The sequence below is a fragment of the Geotrypetes seraphini genome, chromosome 17, assembly GCF_902459505.1.
Source record: "Geotrypetes seraphini chromosome 17, aGeoSer1.1, whole genome shotgun sequence".
NCBI lineage: Eukaryota > Metazoa > Chordata > Amphibia > Gymnophiona > Dermophiidae > Geotrypetes > Geotrypetes seraphini.
Genome location: NC_047100.1, coordinates 28,123,558 through 28,146,014, shown reverse-complemented (window position 1 = coordinate 28,146,014; position 22,457 = coordinate 28,123,558). Strand labels below are relative to the sequence as shown.

Here is a 22,457-nt window from a genome sequence, read left to right as displayed (position 1 = left end):
AACAGGAGAGACACAAATATAGGGTGCATGAACAGATGTTGACGTGATGACATCACAGGCATGCAAATCATCACGTCGACGTATGTGCAAGAGGCACTCTGGACACAGCCCCAAGTTCGGGGGCCTTCCAAAACCCGGATTAACTGCCAGGTTTTGGAAATCCCTCCGGGCACCCAGACATGTCCTTTAAAAAGAGGACATGTCTGGGTTTTCCGGGACATCTGGTAAACCTACACAAAGAGATAATGAGAAGAACATGGTTGATTCTTTGTGTTTGAGAAACGTAGAATCATGATGGCAGATAAAGGCTAAGTGGCCCATCCAGTCCGCCCATCCACTGTAACCATTATCTCTTCTTCTCTCTAAGAGATCCTACGTTGTCTGATACAAAGGCTAGGGACACACCTGGTAGGATCACTTGGATTTGAAGGCATAGAGGATATTTGTAATACAAGTACAGGGTGTATGGACTCGGGTGGCTCTGTTTAAAAGATTGATTTTAAGAAAAGTCTGGACAATTTCCTGGAGGAAAAGTCCATAGTCTGTTATTGAGAAAGACATGGGAAGCCACTGCTTGCCCTGGATCGGTAGCACTGAATGTTGCTGCTCTTTGAGGTTCCGGAATCTTGCTATTCTTTGAGATTCTGCCTGGAGTCTTGATACTCTTTGGGGTTCTAGAATCTTTTGTTACTATGGGATTCTGGAATGTTACTACTCCTTGGGTTTTGGCCAGGTACTAGAGACCTGGATTGGCCATGTGAGGATGGGCCACTGGGCTTGATGGACCATTGGTCGGACCCAGTAAGGCTATTCTTATGTTCTAAATGCTTGTTGGTAAGATACGAGGGTATTGATGTGGTAAAGAACCAATAAGGATGACTACAAAATCTGACATGGGTATCCTAGAAGTGGTGAATGGTCTGCAGCTGGGATGTGTCCTTTTGGAGAAGGCAGGAATAAGTGGGCAGAGCAGAGGAGCCAGTTATTCTTCAATTGGTGTCATCCTTGTTGATATATTTTGACCCGGATTCTCTAAATGGCTCCGTGAAAAAAGCCATTTTAAACAATGTTTTTTACTGATTTTCAATGCATCTACTGGTGCCTTAAAAAAAAAAAAAAAAAATCGGTGCCAGAATCTCACCTCCATAGGCGCGGCTAACGCTGGAAGTGACTTTAGGTGCTGGAGACATCAAAGATAGGCTCCGGAAATGTAGTTCTGGAAAAACCCTGGCCCACATTTCCAGCACCTTCATTTGCTTGAGGTATGATTCTGTAACCGTCGAGTAACTGACACTTTTAAGGCGGACGCCAACAATGGCGCCGGTTAGATAATCTGACCCTTTGTCTCTTCACGTAGCTGAAGTTACCTGGGGAAAGCACCGTTTGCTTTCAGCATTTATTTTGACCGAACTATGAGAAGATAATGTTGGTAATCATAGTTTGTGAGTCTATCTGGTATTTTATACATAATTATACATCCCTAATACATGTACTAAGTTTTTGCTTCTTATCTATTTACCTGGTGCAACTGGCAGGTGATGTAGTGTTTCGTTTGTTCTGTTGCATCTGCTTCAACAAAGGCATCCATCACTACAGTCTGACCTTCCAGAACAAGGACACACTCATAATTCCATTGCTCATCCTGTATAGAATAATATACAAAATAGGCTTTCACTACTGGGACCATCCACTACCTTCTTAGTGGCCCATATGTAAGTGTTGGCCAAGGTCAAATTTCCTCCTCCTTTCTATGACGTTCAATGGATCGATTTTGTCTGGGCAAAATGAAACACCTCACGTCTGGGAAAACCTGGACATGTCCTCTTTTTAGAGGACGGGTCTGGGAGCCCGGATGGACTTTCCAAAACCTGAAGTTTGTCCTGGTTTTGGAAAGCCCCGCCGCGTCTGGAGGGCCTCTGAGCATGCGTGTACGATGTCACACGCAACCGCGTATGCTCGGAAGCCCTCCAGAACCGGCATGAAAGAAGAGACGAGGCTGTATGGGGAAGGGGGTAGGGGCACAACAGGGCGGGGTTTGGGGTGGAACTGGGTGGAATGGGGGTGGGGCCATGCATCTGGGATTTTTTAGCTTCAAATATGATAACCCTAGACATTAGGTCATTCTCGGCATGATTTCACTTTGTCTGTTCAGCACTAATAATAACAACTTTATTTATTGTATACCGCCATACCTAGAAGAGTTCTAGGCGGTTCAATACCAAATTGTTCAAAGTTGCGAGTAACGAAGTAGAAGTAGGGGAGAGTAGGTCGGGGGGGGGGGGTAGTTCGGTAAGGGGGGGAGAGGTGTTGGTAGATAAAGAAGGGGCATTAAGGGTCCTGGTCTTGGAAGAGGTGGGTTTTGAGTGATTTTCTGAAGCCGAGGTAGTTGTTGGCTGGGTAACTCCAACAGCTTTGTCCTCTTGATTCTAGACTAGATATTTAGCTGAGCTAATATCTAGAAAAAGTTAACCACATATCCAAACGAGGCCAGCTGAATATTGGCCTTAGTTTCCTCAAAATTCTAGGCTTTTCCATTCTGAGTTACCAGACCGCCCGATATTCAGGTGCAGATGAACTGGGTCCAAACACAGATTTGGGGACAATGCTCCCAGAAATCGCTGCAGACTAGATCATGTCGGTGAGGTCTGGGGAGCAGAGACCCGGTGGAGTACCCGGAGGCTGGCAATATTCAGTGCTAGTATTCAAACTAGGACGGACAAAATTTATTCTTGTAACTTATCTGGGTGGTTTTCCAGTTAATGGGCACTAAATGTCGCATTGAATGGATAATTATGGCTCTGCTTGTTATATTCAGTACGTATATCCAGATAGCAGCCGGCACGGACTCTTCAGGTGTAACTTCAAATGCCGTGGCCAGTGGAGCTTGAACATTGACCTGATATATCTACCAAAATATTTCGCCAATATAAAAAATACCTATATAAAAAACAAGGCCATGATATTCACAACAATTTAACCGGCCAGAAAAGACCACTGACTGGTTACATCGCTTGTTTGGGTCTGCACTTAACCGATTCTCGCCGCTGAAAATAAGAACATAAGCAGTGCCTCCGCTGGTTCAGACCCAAGGTCCATCGTGCCCAGCAGTCTGCTCACGCGGCGGCCCAACAGGTCCAGGACCTGTGTAACAATCCTCTATCTATACCCCTCTATCCTCTTTTCCAACATAAAATTGTCCAATCCTTTCTTGAACCCCAGTACCGTACTCTGCCCTATTATGCCCTCTGGAAGCGCATTCCAGGTGTTCACCACACGTTGGGTAAAGAAGAACTTCTTAGCATTTGTATTGAATCTGTCCCCTTTCAACTTTTCCGAATGCCCTCTTGTTCTTTTATTTTTTGAAAGTTTGAAAAATCGGTCCCTCTCTACTCTCTCTATGCCCCTCATGATCTTATAAGTCTCTATCATATCCCCTCTAAGTCTCCTCTTCTCCAGGGAAAAGAGTCCCAGTTTCTCCAATCTTTCTCTATCTATCTCTCTCCCTTTCTCTCTCTCTGTATCTCTCTCTCTTTCTGTCCCTCTCTACTCTCTCTATGCCCCTCATGATCTTGTAAGTCTCTATCATATACCTTCTAAGTCTCCTCTTCTCCAGGGAAAAGAGCCCCAGTTTCTCCAATCTCTCAGCGTATGAAAGGTTTTCCATCCCTTTTATCAAACATGTTGCTCTCCTCTGAACCCTCTCTAGTATCGCCATATCCTTCTTAAGGTATAGCGACCAATACTGGATGCAGTACTCCAGATGCGGACGCACCATCGCCCGATACAACGGCAGGATAACTTCTTTCATTCTGGTTGTAATACCCCTCTTGATTATACCTAGCATTCTATTCGCTCTCTTAGCAGTTAGCTCCTACGAGGGATCTTCAAAAGGTTTCGCACGTTTCTTTTTTTAAACACTATTTATTAAATATCTTTTCCAAAGCAAATTACTATCGCTTTTCCATATAATCGCCCTGTTTTGCGATGCATTTTTCCCCCAGTGTCCTACTAACTTCTTAATGCTATCAGAAAAGAATGTTTTTGGTTTAGCAGGAAAATATGAAAGTGTGGAAACGTTTTGAAGAACTCTCACACGTGAAAACCCCCCCCCCAAAAAAACAGCTATTTGGGGAGCACTCCAGGGGCAGAATTGGTACTTGGCCAGTTAAGTGCCAAATATTCAGTACTTAACTAGCGAGGGCGACCGTATAACTTTGACCACATAAAACATAATCCTATCTGTATGCGGTAATCAGAAGCCGCTTAAGTTCTGAATATCATCTTAACTGACTATCTTTACGTCCATTATATTCTACGGATGCGTTAGCGTCTAGCGTGCACTAAAATGGCCAGTGCCCCTTAGTCAATGTTACATGAACTGGAAGCCCGGACATAGCCTGGGATTGAATATCCAGGCCAGTGGCTGTCAGCAAAACGTTCACCGCTGCAGGTTGACGGTTGATCCCGATGTCTTTACACATACGCACTCATAGCCAGCAAAATGCCTGGGATCTACCTGGTACAGGTGGAAGTTCTTTCCTAACAAGGTGATTTTTCTTTCTACGTTGACTGGTAGCAGAGATGAGCCCTGAATGCCATGTACACAGGGGCAGGCGCCGGGACCCCACATGACCTCTTCCTCATTCTGCAAAAGAAAACCAGAAACAAATTTCAACTCTCTCAGTGCCCATTTTGTCAGCTAATACAGCTACAGCAAAACAATAAAATAATAACAACTTTATTTTTTCTACACCGCAATACCACAAGCAGTTCAGAGCGGTTTACAGAAGAAGAGACTGTAGACAGACAGCGACGTTACAGAAAAGGACTTTCAAATTACATTAGCATGCCAAGAGTAGTCGAGATTTATCCGGAAGCATTTCAAAGATGCACAAGGCAGGAAAGGAGTCAGAGAAATTCATCAAAGAGATAGGTTTTACTTGATTTCCTGAAGGTTTGGTAGGAGGGAGCATTTGAAATGAAATTGGTTAAACATTTATTCCATTTGCCTGCTTGGAATGATAAAAACCTGCGTTTTGATAATAAAACACTACTTAAATCCTTAAAAATGACAGTCTCATTAGATTAATGCAAGGTGGATTTGATTTAAATCAAATCGATTGAAATTATAATTTAACCCCTCCTTTTACAAAACCGTAGCTTGGTTTTTAGCGCAAGCCACCGTAAGCTCCGATGCTCAAAGAATTCCTATGAACGGCAGAGTTTTTACTGCCGTAGCCGGAAACATAGCACTTAAGAGATAAGAGGTCAATTCTGTGTACATCAATTTGCAAAAGAACAATGGGGTTAAGGTCTTTTCCTCAACTCTGTACATTTTATAACACTGCTGCCGTGAAGAAGCAGCAAGTTATTTCTGCAGACACAAATTCACTGTTTTGAGAAATGCAAAACCAAGCTCCTGTGATAATATCTTCCAGACAGAAATACTGCCCGTCACATTATGAATGGATTAATGGAATTTATTCAAAAAAAATTTTTAACACTACACGAATAACCAGGCTCATGCTAAATAATTAAAAACTAATCCTTATTTCATGATGATTAACTTTTGGACTATATCTTAAATAGAAAACTTTTAGATAGATTTTTCCTCAAAAAAGCATTTTATTTTTTAAAAAATTTAAATTTTTAAAAACCTGATTTTTAATTTTTTAAATCATTGATTATTATCCACCCTGGATTAATGTATAACCCTCATAGCATTCTGCATAAAACACTAGATATATACCCTAATATGGTTAAAAACATTGCCAGACAGAAATTCCCCTACACTTTGAAATGTAATATATAGTTTACAAATATCACAGATTTTACTTCAGCCCCTTGTGATATCGCAACATATTTTTTGGCTGCAGAGCTAGATATGAACAAAGGTTTTCCAAATGAGAAAAAAATTCCAGCCGTAAAGCCTCACAACAGTGCCCTATCACTTTTGGCTTGGTGTCCTTAAATTGACCTGTTACTCAAACACAGCTCTGAGACCCAGTTTTCTGATGAATTAAAAAGGAAGTAGATAACTTTCAGTTTAATTAAAAAAAAAAAAAAAAGTTTCTTACCAATTCATAGAATTCTGGAGGATCGTTCTGATAATCAAGCACAGGGTGGTTACTTCTGGAAAAACTGGATGAAACGCCATCCAAGTCCCCATCACCTGAGAGGAGAGTCGAAGATGAGAAGGGTGAGGTGTCATTCTCTGTTAGTGAAGACTCCACCCAATCATCAATGTCCTTTATGTCCATGACCTCCCTAGATAGCCAATCAGGGAGAACTGTTGGCGGAAGTTCCGAGGTAGGAAGCTCTGATTCAAGTTCTTCTGGAGGCCCAGATGAAGAGGGAGCACTAGCTGTCTGGTTAACAAACTGAATGGATGGAAAGGAAGATGAGGTTATTGCATTTTCTGCTGTTGCTATAGAAATACTAGAGGACCATGTGGCATCTTCCTCATCAGAAGCTGTCACTGAAGAGGCACGTGGCAGTAGAGTTGTGGGAACAGCAGTGTTGAGTGGTTCCGTGTCCTCAACTTCCTCTACTGTGCTCAACTGGAATGTAGCCACATCAGTTGTTGATTCAGATGGAGTGGTTGCGTTTTCCAGAGATTCTGTAGTTGCACTCATTAGAGGAAGAGTCGTGTTTTCTTCTGTGGGTAGAACTGTGGTCAACACTGCAAAAGTAGCTGGAGTGGTTGGGTTGGCCGTGGTTGGAGGCACAGGTGGTACATAGTTTGATGTTCCCAACGGTGTTTTTGTAGGTAGGACAATACTGGTAGATACCGTGGTATACAGTGTAGTGGTGGCGGCAGCTGTGGCAGAAGTCATGCTAGCAATGGTAATTGGGTCTGTGGTGGAGACGGTACTCACAGAAGGTGTTCCGCTTATTGGCAGAGAAGTGGAAACATTTCCGTCAGAAATGACAGGTGGAACAGATGGGCCCAAGACTGGAATTTGTGCCTGGGTGAGATTATAAAAGAGATTAGATAAGAGATACTTGTAACCCGTTCCAAGCTTCTAGGAGAACAGGCTATAAATTGAAATAAATAAATAAATATGAAGAGAAAGTGCATAAAAGTGAGAAACAGAGGACAGCAGAGGAATGGGGGGAAAAGAGAAAGAAACATAAGAAGATATGAAAAGCCTTGCAAAGTCAGACCAAGGTCAACGGGGCCCAGCTTCCTGGCTCCGACAGTAACCAGTCCCGGCTGCAAGTAACCAGCAAATCCCCAAAGCTAGGGAATTTATTATTTATTTAAAAGATTTATAAATCGCTTACAATCGAAGCGATGCGCAAAGTATCATACATAATATAATGACAAAGCATAAGAGCATCTACTTAGCAGGACTCTTACTTATCTCTCAGCATCCCTTCATGAATCCACTGAGGCAATGTGGGGAGGGCAGGAATGGGAAAAAAATCAAGCTGGGAGGAGGCAAAAAGAGAGGTGGCAAGTGAGAATGAATTGAAAGATCAACTGAAAAGAGACAACGGCATGAGAAAAGGAGAACGCATGCGTTCAGCAGAGTTTGACCCTTTTCAAACAATCTTATCCAGGTGAGAGAGCAGTTACCCAGGTATAAATGTTACCGAATAGCGTTCTTCCTTCCTTTGGGGTGGGGGTAACAGTTTCTATGCTGAAAGGAGCAGGAAAAAAACAGGAGGAGGATAGGACTGACCTAGGAACGCCAAGGGTCTTTCATATGGGAATACCAAAATAGTTGGACATGGGGGAAGCCACTAGTTGCCCTGGCATCAATAGCATGAAATGTTTGGGTTTTTTAAATTTAAATTTATTTCTATTTATATTAGGATAGAAAAACAAAAGGAAAATACATTCATAAAGAAAACATTATTTGTGATTTTAGTCCACATTATCGGGGCTATCTTGTTACTTAATAGGCAAAAAAACAATAACTAAAGGCAATATTCTCAATAATGCAATCGCATCAGGCAGAAAAAAAAAAAGATCTACAGTCACTTATTATCATCAACCACAATATTAGTTTCTGAAACTTTCTCTAAACTAAACATTTACATGGAAATCAGAGGAAGGAAATGGTTCCCACAGCTGAAACCTTAGGCTTAAGCTGTATCACGAAATGTCATCACTATTTGGCTTTCTGCCAGGTACGGTGGCCTGGATTGACCACTGCGGACACGGGATGCTGGGCCAGATATCGGTCTGGAAGAGGTAGAAACCGCCACTATGAGACGAGAGGGCGCGCAACATGCGAACAGGTGATTAAGGGGCAACGTAAGAGACCAAGCAAAGAGAAGAGATCACTGACTTGCAAGTTGAGTGGAGGAGTAGCCTAGTGGCTAACGCGGAGGCCTGAGAACCGAGGGAAGTGGGTTGAGCTCCTTGGGACGCTGTGCAAGACACTTAACCCTCCACCGCCTCAGGTACAAAACAAGCAGTTATGTCAGCAGCAGTTTTTTGAGCAACGATAAAAACAAAGTTGGTTGCTATGACTACGGGGTTAGCTATACAAATGGAAAGGTAATACTGTTTTGTCGATGGACGCCTGATGGAATGTTGTCTGCTTGGTTCGTAAATACGAAAAAGTGTCTGCTATTACGAGATGACCTTAAGGTGGCCAAACAGGTCGAAAAGGTGACGGCGAAAGCTAGAAGGCTGCTACGGTGCATAGGAAGAGGTGACTAAACTACTACCCTGTTTCCCCGAAAATAAGACCTATCCTGACAATAAGCCCTAGCATAATTTTTCAAGATGCTCTTAATATAAGCCCTACCCCAAAAATAAGCCCTAGTTAAGATCGACCCCCGAAGCCCCTCCCCCCCTCCGAATGTCCCCGACTCCATCCCTGACACGAGTGCTACTAGATTTGCGGAAAAAATTGGACTCATCGATTCAGTAACCCCCACCCTTGCTGCTTCAGGAGGCCTCGGAGTGAAGGTATGTCAGTCTCACGATGGGAGGGTGGGTGGGGTTCTGATGCACAGGGGGGATGGGAGGGAAGGGTGGAAAGATGCTGCACAAGGGGAAGGGAGAGAAAGGAAAGAGGAAGAATTGGGGTGAAGGAGAGGAAGGGAGAGATGATTGTGTACATGAAAATAAGCCCTAATGCGGTTTTTGGACCCCAAATTAATATAAGAAACTGTTTTATTTTCGGAGAAACACAGTATCATATCAATCAACTCAATACAGCCGGGACTACTCCCCCATTATTGGGTCGTCCTCGTCATACATGCTTTTCAGGTGAAAAATAAAAACAGATCTGTTCAATAAATTCCTTAAAGAGCACTAAACCCTGTGCCCTCTTTGTACGTCTCTCATGCTCCTCAAAACGAAGAACGGCTCTATGTACGGACTTATTCCTCCCTTACCGTATCTGAATTTGTCCCAAGATCCAATCTGTTTATTTCTTGAGTTCTTCATTTATCGCCTCGCCTGTATTATATTTGACTCGGACCTGCCACGATCCTTTGTTATTTACGCTCCTATGTTACTTGTCGTTGTGCCCTCCCCTATAAATTTATGGTCCTCTGTTAACCGCATCGAACTTCACGGTGTACTGCGGTATATAAATAAAATTTTATGTTATGTATGGCCAGTAGGAAAAAGGAGGTATTGATGCCCCTGTATAAGACTCTGGTGAGACCTCATTTAGAATATTGGGTACAATTCTGGAGGCCACACCTTCAAAAAGATATAAAAAGGATGAAGTCGGTCTAGAGCAGGGATCTCAAAGTCCCTCCTTGAGGGCCGCAATCCAGTCGGGTTTTCAGGTTTTCCCCAATGAATATGCATCAAAAGCAGTGCATGCACATAGATCTCATGCATATTCATTGGGGTAATCCTGAAATCCCGACTGGATTGCGGCCCTCAAGGAGGGACTTTGAGACCCCTGGTCTAGAAGAAGGCTACTAGAATGGTGTTAAACTCTGGAATTCGTTGCCGGAGAATGTGGCGAAATCAGTTAGCTTAACAAGGTTTAAAAAAAGATTTGGATCATTTCCTAAAAGAGAAGTCAGGGGCCGTTATTGAGATGGCTTGGGGAAATCTACTGTTTATTTCTAGGATAAGCAGCATAAAATCTGTTTTACTCCTTGAAATCTAGCTAGGTATTTGGGACCTGGGTTGGCCACTGTTGGAAACAGGATGCTGGGCTTGATGGACCTTTGGTCTGTCCCAGTATGACATGTTTTTATGTGATATTAAAGAAGGAGAAGTTTGAAAAAGTTGGAATGGGATGAGCATGAAACGTACCATCTTATTATAAATGACAGCTCCTTCTTCACAGGTGGCTTTGTGGGTGCAGAGATGCTGCTGGACACACCAGTTGCACCCCCAGTCACTGCTCACACATCCCTGGCACCTGAAGCAGTAACATGAGAGATTAGCTTGTGAGTCTCACCCGGTCTGAGGCATCTCTCTTGGTAACACTACTCTACATTGGCTAAGGCTGATGTGAAGGATTCTGGGATGAGTCACAGATTCACTCACTGTGCCATCCTGGAGAGCAACGCCACAGCCATGCAGTCGTAAAACACGAAGTCCACGGCAGCGATGACAACGTCGCCAAAACGCAGCAAGAGCTTCACCTTCACGTGATCTGAAACGGGATCGACAAGAGTTAATTCTCACAGCTCAGAGTGTTTTCTTCCCATGACTGGTTGGGTCTAGGAAATACATACACCAGTGAATATTTTGGAGCACGCAGACCCAATCCATAGAAACACAGAAAACACGAAGGCAGATAAAGACCATAGGGGCCTCTCCAGTCTGTACATAGGGTAACCAGATGTCTGGATTTTCCCGGACACGTCCTCCTTTTCAAGGACACGTCCGGGGTTCCAGACGGCTTTTCAAAACCCGGTTCTTTGTCTGGGTTTTGAAAAACTTCCTGTAAAAATCCAGTCCGGGGGGGGGGGGGCATCTGTGCATGCGTGCACATGCATGTGACGTCATCACGTCGCATCCACATATACGTGGGCTGGGGGGGTTCACGGAATGGGGTGTGACGCAAGCAGAACAGGGTGGGCCTGTGGGCTTGGCTATGGGTCCAGATTTTCCTTCGGGAAAATCTGGTAACCCTATCCGCACATCCACGCCATCTACTATCCCCCCCCTCTCCCTTAAATATCCAATGTACTTGTCCCAAGCTTTCTTGTTGAATTCAGATAAAGTCTTCACCTCTACCACCTCCACTGGGAGGCGTTCCACAAATTTATCACCGTTTCCGTGAATAAATATTTCCTCAGGTTACTCATATCTGACTGGAGTTACCTGGTTGAGGTTACCAGGCCAGAGCTATCTGGCTGAATCTGAAATCTTGCCCTAGGAATTCCTCCAGTCATGTCTCTTTCTTATCCACTGAATTTGTACAGTTTCTGATTTTAACCCCATAAGTTTAATTGGTTAAGTGAACCCATAGGCAGTGGAATGCTTTTTTGTTTGGGTCTGCCCCAGACCCCACCCCCATAATAGTACTAATTGTAATACCATTTTTTCATTCATTTTTCAACAACGCATAATGGTTAACCACAAAATTAAACTACACAAAGCACACTGTATGCTTCTCAACATTCATTCCTACTAGAACACCAGGCCTTGGTCACACATGCAGAACACAGATAACCCCTATGCAAATACAGGACCACAAACTGAAAGTTTGCTGTAATTTAAAATCTTCGGGCAGTTCACGGCACAACGAAGCAAGCCTCCTGCTGTCGGCCTGCCCCGGAAGTGCTCTTTCTGCAGCACTTCTTCTTCCTGCGTAGGCAGGATGTTGCAGAAAGACCACTTCCGGGGCAGGCAGGCAGATGGCAGGAGGCTGGCTTCGTTCTGACGCCTATGAGTGAGCCAAACATTTCAAAACACAATGATTTTAGCTGGGGTAAATCTTTGAATATTGATGCCTTGGCTAATACGTGCTTTCAACACATCCATAATCATCATTACCTTAGTTTATTGAGCTTATGGTGGCTCGTGCTTGCAGACCTCAATCCCACACCATGTTCTAACATCATTATATCACAAGAGAAGATACCCATATCTTGTGACTCATGGACTTCTGAACTGACCTGTTCCAGGCTTTATTGCTGGGGCCTTGCTCGGATCGGGGGATGGACACATGGCCCCGGTTTCTGTCAGAACTGCTGCGCTCTCATAATCTTCAAAGTAGCAGGAGTATGTCTCTTCCTCACGCAGAACCGGTAAGTCTGAGATGAACAGGAATATCTGTCAAGGAAACGTTAGGGCAGGAAGATAAGAGAAGAGAAATGAAACCGGTGAACTCTTCAGGCAGGAACCCAGAGCAGAAGAGAGGCAGATCAGAATAAAGAGATGTAGGGCAGAGAGAGTGATGGAAAGAGCAGAAGAAGGCCAGATAAAAGCAGAAGGGGAAGAGAGATGGAAACCCAGAAAGGAGTTTCCAGGCTCTTAATCTGAAGGGTTTCTTCTTAGCATCTCATCACTGTTAAAAACAAAATGGAAAACAGCGTTCATGAGAGTCGCCCATTGACAGGGGGAAAACTCCCAAGAGTTCAAAAACAGATTTTCAGCATAAGTAGGAGAACAGTGTGGAAATCCTGATGAAATGTGACCAGCACAAGACATAAGAACATAAGAATAGCCTTACTGGGTCAGACCAATAGTTCATCAAGCCCAGAAACCCATTCTCACAGTGGCCAGTCCAGGTCCCTAGTACCTTGCAAAAACCCAAAGAGTAGCAACATTGCAGAATCCCAAAGAGTATCCAGATTCCGGGCAGAATCTCAAAGAATAGAAAGATTCTGGAACCCAGAATAGTAGCAACATTCCGTGCTACCGATCCAGGACAAGCAGTGGCTTCCCCCCGTGCCTTTCTCAATAACAGACTATGAACTTTTGTCCGAACCCTTCTTAAAACCAGCTACGCTATCAGAGATCACAAATTCACTAAGGGCCAGAGTCTGCAACAGGCGCCTCCAAAACCGGCACCAGTCGCATGTCAGTCGAGCACTGGCGCCAGTTGCAGAATCGCGGCCAGGTCAAACATAAACACCAGAAATGTAGGCCAGAGCTTTGCAGGCCTACTCTTCCGACGCCTATGTTTGACTTGAATCGTGTCTATAGGCACCTAAGCTCCTTTCCGGTGTTAACCACGTCTCCATCGACATTCGACACTGGTAGGCAACCTCTACAGATGAGATTCCGGTATCGAAAATGAAGGCACCAGCGGGTGCCTATATATATATTTTTTAATGCAATTTTAATTGCTTTTAAACCAATTAAGTTAGGCGGCATTAGGGCGTCTACCGCCATCTATCTTCTGGTGCTGCTTCCAGAACCAGGGCCTAAGTATTTATTTATGTTATATATCTAATTAATTTTCTATCTCATCCTCCTCATAGAGCTCAAGATGGGTTACAGGTTAACATACATAATATATAATTTATTTTTATTATATCTTTACTATTTAATAATTGTTTTCTCAGGTACTTTAGTTAGATTGTGAGCCTTCGGGACTGTTAGAGAACTTCCAAGTACCTAATTTTTATTTTATTGTAACCCGTTCTGAGCTTCTGGGGGGGGGGGGGGGGACGAGCTATAAAAATGAACAAATAAATAAATAAATAAAATACAGTTAACAGGTTAGAATATTCTATAGTGGGGAGGGGGAGGTTCTGGTACAAATTTTAATCCTAACTCGACACATACTAGGGATCCAATACCAATATCCATAATATACAGTTTACAGATTGAATCTGTCATAGTTACAGTGCAAGATTTTTCAATGCAAGCTTTTATCCTAACGCGACACATACTGAAGATCTCGTATCAATATACAGTTTTTTGTAATCTATCGGATGTGGCAGTTAGGTGAACAGGTATTTTTTATTGCTTTCCTAAAGTTATACACTTCTCCCTCCGTATTCGCTGGGATAGGGGATTAACAGAACCGCAAACACAGAAAAAAACGCAAATAACTTTTTCATATGTTATTCGCTGTTTTCTATTAAAAACCATCGTGATTACGGTGAAACCACGAATAACGTGGTGGGAGACCAGGCATGTTCCTGAAGGAGAGGCAAAACACGGTGAAGAAAGTGCTTGGAATCGGCAATTTCTCTATGCAAGCTGATGTAATTTGGGGGAGGAGCCAGCAAGCTAAAAACCGTGCCACATGAAAGGCTGCTTAGGAAGCTGTGGAACCACGGGGTGGGAGGGGATGTGCACAGATGGATCGAGCACTGGTTGTCGGGTAGACTGCAGAGGGTCGGAGTAAAGGGCCAATATTCTGACTGGCGGGGAGTCACGAGCGGTATGCCACAGGGATCGGTGCTGGGGCCGTTACTCTTCAACATATTTATCAATGACCTGGAAAAGGAGGCAAAGTGCGAGGTTATAAAATTTGCAGACGATACCAAACTGTGCAGCAGAATTAGGTCCAGGGAGGAGTGTGAGGACCTGCAAAGGGACCTGGACAAGCTGGAAGACTGGGCAAACAAATGGCAAATGCGCTTTAACGTGGAAAAATGCAAGGTCATGCATATAGGGAAAAAGAACCCGTTGTTCAACTACAAATTGGGGGGGGCATTGTTGGGAGACAGCAGTCTTGAGAGAGACTTGGGTGTGCTGGTGGATGCATCACTGAAGCCATCTGCACAGTGCGCAGCAGCCTCAAAAAAAGCCAACAGGATGCTGGGCATCATAAAGAGGGGCATAACAACCAGGACGCGGGAAGTCATCATGCCATTGTATCGAGCGATGGTGCGTCCACATCTGGAATACTGCATTCAATATTGGTCGCCGTACCTCAAGAAGGACATGGCAGTACTTGAGAGAGTCCAAAGGAGAGCAACGAAACTGGTAAGAGGGCTGGAACACTGCCCATACGCCGAGAGGTTGGATAGGCTGGGGCTCTTCTCTCTGGAAAAAAGGAGGCTCAGGGGAGATATGATAGAGACCTTCAAGATCATGAGGGGCATGGAGAGGGTGGATAGGGACAGATTCTTCAGACTGAAGAGGACAACAGGTACGAGGGGGCATTCGGAGAAACTGAAGGGAGATAGGTTCAAAACAAATGCAAGGAAGTTTTTTTTCACCCAAAGGGTCGTGGACACTTGGAATGTGCTACCGGAGGAAGTGATCAGGCAGAGTACGGTACAGGGATTCAAACAGAGACTGGACGGATTCCTGAGGGATAAAGGGATCGTGGGATACTGAGAAAGCTAACCAGGTAATAAGTATAGAAACCCAACCAGGTCGTGCATGTGCAAGACCGGAGGGTTAGGACTTCGATGGGAAGATAGGACTCAATAGGAAACCAAGGGGGCCCCTTCTGGTGATTCAGACAGGTCGTGACCTGTTTGGGCCGCCGCGGGAGCGGACTGCTGGGCAGGATGGACCTATGGTCTGACCCAGCGGAGGCACTGCTTATGTTCTTATGTTCTTAATCAAAACCATGAATACTGAAACCGCGAATACGGAGGGAGAAGTGTAGTCTTAATAATCAGAATTATTCTAAAAAAACAAACCAACAACCCTCAGACACTGCCTGCCCACTCATTCATACAGCATCCACCCACTCTCATGAACGAAAGGAATCTAACACATGATGGGGACTAAGCAAAATCTCTCTGTTTTTGTAGCACTCTGGGACCTCAGAAGGATTTGATGGTTTGACTGTCTGATCTGTATGAATAAATCTAATGTTACCGTGATTCATTAATAGGAATGCAGGCGATAGGATACCTGGCAGGGTATTAATTCACCATTGCACAGTACAAATGATTATTCACATTTTATCTTTATTCTCAATTGATTAAAGCTGCCAGGCATATAAGATAGATTCCAAATTCTTTATAAATACACCTGGGTGCCACAAATGCAGTTTCTTCATGTCTAGGGCTACTAGAGGTCCAGGAAAACCTGGACATGTCCTCTTTTTAGAGAACTCTGTGGCTACCCAGCACTTTGTCTGCGTTTTGGAAGGCCTCCAAGCCCAGGGCCGCGTCTGGAGAGCCATCGAGCATGCGGATGCGACACGACGACATAAACTGCATGCGCGCGTGAAAGTAATGTCATCGAGTTACATCCGTGCACGTTCGGACGCCCTCTGAATGTGGCCCGGATTTGGGGAAGAAGAGACGAGGTTTGTGTGTGGGCGGGAAGAGGAAGTGCCGAGGAAAGAACACATCCGGGGCAGGCCAACAGCAGGAGGATCACTTCGTTGTACCATGAGCTGCCCGAAGATTTTAAATTACAGCAGCGGGGAGGTTGGAGGTGGCTAGAGATGGAACGGGACGGGGCAGGGTGGGGCTGGACACGTAACAAGGCAGGGTCACATGTCCTCTTTTTCACACGAACAAATCTGGGAACCCAATTAATGTCATACTGTTTTCAGGTTTTATCAGGACTGAGGAAACGCTGTTGCACTGTCAGTCCTGCTGCTGTAAAAGAATAATTCAGTGTTGTCTCCTGCTCATTCAAACCTTGACTTTTTTTTGTTCAGACTGCACAAAAATATCCATTAGTGCTTATCTATCATGCGGATGCAGGTCATTGGCTCATGGTTGGAAGACTCCTCATTCAAGGTGCATCCTCTCAGCAGCGTAGTAAGGGATTGGAAGGGGGGGGCGCCGATGCTTCTCCTCTGTGCCCCCTTCCCCACTTCCCTCTTTAAATATTCACCAGCACAAGCAGCATTTTCTACTTGTTGCCCACACCGGCATTGGCTCCCTTCTGACATCACTTCCTGTGGGACCAGGATGTGATGTCAGAAGGGAGCCAACGCCGGTGTGAGCAGCGGGTGGAAGACGCTGCTCGCACCGGTGAACGTTTCAAAAGGTATGCAGGGGGCACTAAGCAATGGGGAAGAGTGGGGGGAGGGGGCACAAGGTACAGCGATGCCGGGTGCCACCACCCTCTGTGTTGCTCTTTGGTTAGCAGTGGCCACAATGATAGCAGCAATTGACACACATCCTTTCACAGGCCTCACTAATCCCAACTGAGAAAAGATCCAAACCACCGCACAGTGGTACTACAGAGGTCAAAAGTCCACTGAGATCACTGTTTCCTCTAAGCCAGTGGTCTCAAACTCGCGGCCCGCCAGGTACTATTTTGAGGCCCTTGGTATGTTTATCATAACCACAAAAGTAAAATAAAACAGTTTCTTGATCATAAGTCTCTTTAGCTATAAATGACAATATTATTATTAAGACTTAGCCAAAAGGAAATATTTATAAAGTATAAAGAGTTTTACCTCATGCAAAATTGTCACTTCTTTAATAAGACATTAACTATTTTTTCTGAGGCCCTCCAAGTACCTACGAATTCAAAAGTTGGCCCTGCAAAGGGTTTAAGTTGGAGACCACTGCACTAAGCTGAGTGGGAGTCTGCCACCTTAGGGTTACCAGACGTTTGGATTTCCCTGGACATGTCTGGGGGTCCAGACGGCTTTTCAACCCCTGCACTTTGTCCGGGTTTTTAAAGCTTCCCTCAAAATTGTGTTGGGAAGGGGCATCCGTGCATGCGCGGATGCCATCTGGGGGTGGGGCTGGGGGGGCAGAACGGGGTTTGACAGAGGTGGAGCTGGGCGGACCTGGGCGGACCTGGGGGGGGGTCTTGACCATGGGTCCGGGTTTTCCTTCGGGAAAATCTGCCAGTGGGGGGTGGGGGGGCTGTTTCACTATCACATTTCAATGGTGAAAGACAGGCAAGCTCTGTAGGACTCCAGGGAACCTCCCTGTCCCCAACAATTGAAAATACAATTCAAACCCTACCCCCTACTGGTAGTAATGCAGTTGGAGGACTCCTGTTCTGCTTAGAGGGAACAGTGACAGAGAACTGACTCATTTCACATGGGCCACTGTTTGGTTTTCAGAATGTTAGAACTATAAGTGGCAATCTGAAAAAAAAACCCTCTATTCCTATGCCAGGTCATAAAGCCACTTTGTTCTTTCCAACTATTTTGTAAAGAATCTAGATTTCCTCAGCCCACCTACAGCTCCTTACATTTCTCTTCTCTTCCCTGCTGATATTGGATGGATTCAATGACTGGACAACCAGACACTGCTGGCTGGTATCAAAGCTCCACAGCCACTGGTCACTCTCACTGGACCTCGAACACTCAGACCGCCGACTACACCTGTAGGATCAACGGAGAAAGAATGGAGACTGCGTCACAGCAGCATGGCCAATATTGAGGATAAGATATGTGGAAACCAGCGTCTAATGCCGTCTCCACATAAAAGGCAGGTTATTTATCATTTCTTCAGCAACCTCTCTGTAAACAGCATGGTCTACTTCAACTCTTGATTACTAGGACAACTTATTAATGGAAATCTATCCAACTGTAGTGTGTGATATCAATCATAAGTTGACACATAGGGATCCACAGATGCAACGAAAATCCAAAACAAGAGACTGTGGAAGCTGATGTTGCTGATGTAGACTTTATTGGTATAAATGAATCAATAAGTACATCTACAACTGGAGTATGTGGATATAAGAACCTACGCCAGAGGAAAGTTATTGGGCGTAGGTTCTTATATCCACATACTCCAGAAGAGACCACACTGGGACCCCTGAGGAAGACTATCAGGTCGAAACACGGACCGTGTTGGGTCATCTTCATTACTTCAAGTTGTGGATGTTCTTATTGACTCTACTGTAGTGTGCGATGACATCTTTCCAGTGGAAAAATATTAAGTGATGCTGTGACAATAAGGGGAGTGGGATTAGTAATGGAAGGATCCGGATCCGGCATCTCACCTGCCCTGGAGGACACACCATCCACAGTATGGATCCCTTTCGGAGAGGCATGACAAACAATCTGTGTGCCGGGAACACTCTGCTACCGGGACCTTCACCAGCTGCCAGACAGAGGGGACAAGATGTTCAGAGGCGGCATTTATATAAACTCAAGCCATTTCAGAATCCCAAACATACCTAGATGAGCCATTCCTTCACCTTTCTAGCTCACTTCTTGCTAAATCCCCTTTTTAGTCCCGTGTCATTCTCGTTCATAGGTTTGCAAACAGAAAAGTCTTTAAATTTGGTCTTTTAACACAATAGGCCCTCTCCTACTTATATTAGAGTAACATGAAGGGTGGGGGTTGGGGGGAGGGGAGAAGTGGTAGGAGAGAAAGTGAAAGAGGGTAGATAAATCTAAGAACACACCTAAGGTTTACACAGCAAAGAGACAAGTGGGGAAGGGTCTGCACACATCAGCCTCTAGACCATTGGTCTCATAACTCGGCCCGCCAGGTACTATTTTGAGGCCCTCGGTATGTTACCATTGTCCTGGAACGTTGCCCACCTCGCTGCCGTAACCTCAAGCAAGCACTTTCCTGTGTCTGTACGCGATTGTGAGGTGGGAGTGTAGAGGACAGTGCAACATGCAGAAAGTGAAAAGCTATTTAAGCCATGTACAGCTGAAATGATCAGAAGCAATTAAGGAAAGATTTATAAACTATAACGAGACCTACCCCCCAAACGGCCGCCACAAATAAGACTTAGGGGTGGAGGGTGTGGGTGTGAGATTAGGTGTGGGAACCTGTGTGTGCATCTGCCTAGGATGATAAAGAACCAATGAAGTTGGACCGGCCTCCACTGTAGGACCAATTTCCTACAATTGATTGAGTTTCTATGGCTGGTAATTGGAACAGATAGGGTAGCATGGGTGGGTCAATTGGTTTGTATCTTGTGTCTTTGTTTTAAATATCTGGTCTTTCATTTTAAACTGAACTGTTCTAACAGGCCTACTCGTAGAATTCATATGTTCACTTATCCTACAATAAAGGCCTGTCGATATAAAAGATTCTTGGATAGAACTCTCGCTTTCCAGGCAGGTCAATTGAACGAATGGTTGGGGAACATCATTACGTATTCCTCATCCCACTTCAGTTTTAGAAAATTAGTAAAAACAAAATTATTTAATCGATTTGTAAGTTAAGGCTTTACTGTTTTTACTTTCACATTGTTTGTACGTACTGATGATTTTATATTGCGTTTCATTCCCTGATTGTCCAGCACTTCTTGTTGTAATCCGCCTCGAACTATTATGGCTTTGGCGGTATATAAGAATAAAATTATTATTATTGTTGTTACTATGTGATCTTCACAGTCATAACTAAGATTGACAAGAATACAAGGTTAGACCATCTATGGCCAAACTTCTCAGACCCCATTAAACCACCTGAAGAAGGGACCAGTGCAGTCTTGACAGCTCACACACAAAGTGCTTTAGATCAGTCAGATACAGATTTAAGAAAAGGCATGAAAATACACAAACGCATCTAATCTGTTCATGATTACAACGGAAAGACATAGTATCGCCACTGAACAAGAATCAGAACACTGTTTCGGTTGGAGGGTCCAAAGAGATCAACCTCCGTTTCCTTCCCCACGTTTTCTAGTTGCTGATGTTATGTCAGGCAAAATACTGGTCAGACCATGGCCCCCATCGATCTACCCTGTTCCGTCAACTCGTACACTGAAAATAGATAACAACAAAGTCTGAACAACCATGGCTATAGCAATGACAGAGAAAACAAACGTCTTCTTTGTTACACTGTTGAAGTTCTCTCTCACCGCTGATTGGGTCATGACGTAGAGATGCCTCTCCGACTGGTCAAACAGTAGGTCTCCACATACTGCCGTGTTTGAGAGATCAGTTAGACACGTATACTCATCGGACTCTCCTGCTGCCCCAAGGTAAACCTGGAAGAAACAGAGGAAAAGGAAAAGAGACCCAATGGATTACAGACATGATATTCTGTCTTAAAGCAGAAGGAGAGAAGCATAAGCTGGAGTGAAATCCAAAAATATGGATATTCCAAAGCACATCTGTATAGCAGAAGCCACTATGCTGTGAAGTGTCTTACCCGTGAATATTCAAAAGCGCTGTGAAAGATTAGATGTGAGCAGCCTGAACATTTTTGTGTTGTCCTTTGCCGTTTTTTTTTTTTCCCGCTCCCATTTTAGAAGCAACCATTTTTATTGATGACCATATAAAACAGCCACATCATAATCTCATCGATGAACACAACAGTCATCAATTGAAGAAAACGTCCCACACCCTGCCCCCCCTCTGAATAATAAGTACGCAAATGTCAATGCCAAAAAGCACAGTTACTTACCGTAACAGGTGTTATCCAGGGACAGCAGGCAGATATTCTTGACTGATGGGTGACGGCACCGACAGAGCCCCGGTACGGACAATTTTAGAGTGATTGCACTCTAAGAACTTTAGAAAGTTCTAGCTAGGCCGCACCGCGCGTGCGCGAGTGCCTTCCCGCCCGACAGAGGCGCGCGGTCCCCAGTTAGGATAAGCCAGCTAAGAAGCCAACCCGGGGAGGTGGGAGAGACGCAAGAATATCTGCCTGCTGTCCCTGGATAACACCTGTTACGGTAAGTAACTGTGCTTTATCCCAGGACAAGCAGGCAGCATATTCTTGACTGATGGGTGACCTCCAAGCTAACAAAAAGAGGGATGGAGGGAAGGTTGGCCATTAGGAGAATAAATTTTGTAAAACAGATTGGCCGAAGTGTCCATCCCGTCTGGAGAATGCATCCAGACAATAGTGAGATGTAAAAGTATGAACTGAGGACCAAGTAGCAGCCTTGCAGATTTCCTCAATAGGAGTGGAACGGAGGAAAGCTACAGACGCTGCCATAGCTCTAATTTTGTGGCCCGTGACAGAACCTTCCAGTGTCAGGCCCGACTGAGCATAACAAAAAGAAACGCAAGCAGCAAGCCAATTAGACAGAGTGCGTTTAGATACAGGATGACCCAACTTGTTAGGATCGAAGGACAAAAACAGTTGAGGAGATGATCTGTGAGGTTTGGTGCGATCAAGATAGTAAGCCAGAGCACGTTTACAATCCAAGGTATGCAAAGCCTGTTCACCTGGATTAGAATGAGGCTTTGGGAAAAAAACAGGTAGAACGATGGATTGGTTAAGATGAAATTCAGACACAACCTTAGGAAGGAACTTTGGATGTGTGCGGAGGACGACCTTATCATGGTGAAAAACAGTGAAAGGTGGATCCGCCACCAGTGCATGAAGCTCACTGACCCTCCTAGCAGAAGTGAGAGCTATTAGAAAGACCACTTTCCAAGTTAGAAATTTAAAATGCGTTGAGGCCAACGGCTCGAAAGGAGGCTTCATTAACGCAGAAAGAACCACATTAAGATCCCATACAACAGGAGGGGCCTTAAGAGGTGGTTTCACATTGAAAAGGCCCTTCATGAACTTTGAAACTAAGGGATGAGCTGAGAGGGGTTTTCCATGAATCGGCTCATGAAAAGCTGCAATGGCACTAAGGTGGACCCTTATCGAAGAGGATTTAAGACCAGAGTCAGATAAGGACAATAGATAGTCCAACACCAGTCCCACTGCTGTAGATATGGGATTATGGTGATGTAACAGGCACCAGGAAGAAAACCGAGACCACTTTTGTTGGTAACATTGAAGAGTAGACGGTTTCC

The 22,457-nt window shown here is 44.5% G+C and overlaps 1 protein-coding gene across 4 annotated transcripts in view; it reads right to left on the bottom strand.

Moving 5' to 3' along the window:
* PLXNB1 (plexin B1) overlaps positions 1-22,457 on the bottom strand; it is a 161,841-nt gene that overhangs the window by 42,862 nt on the left and 96,522 nt on the right. For all 4 annotated transcript variants that reach the window (XM_033926203.1, XM_033926201.1, XM_033926205.1 and 1 more), the window contains 9 exons: positions 20,558-20,686; positions 18,737-18,837; positions 17,978-18,110; positions 12,061-12,217; positions 10,481-10,589; positions 10,244-10,352; positions 6,078-6,968; positions 4,517-4,645; positions 1,520-1,642 (listed from right to left, as the gene is read on the bottom strand). In XM_033926203.1, the coding sequence (XP_033782094.1) occupies positions 1,520-1,642; positions 4,517-4,645; positions 6,078-6,968; positions 10,244-10,352; positions 10,481-10,589; positions 12,061-12,217; positions 17,978-18,110; positions 18,737-18,837; positions 20,558-20,686 (1,881 nt within the window). The remainder of the gene's footprint in view (positions 1-1,519; positions 1,643-4,516; positions 4,646-6,077; positions 6,969-10,243; positions 10,353-10,480; positions 10,590-12,060; positions 12,218-17,977; positions 18,111-18,736; positions 18,838-20,557; positions 20,687-22,457) is intronic.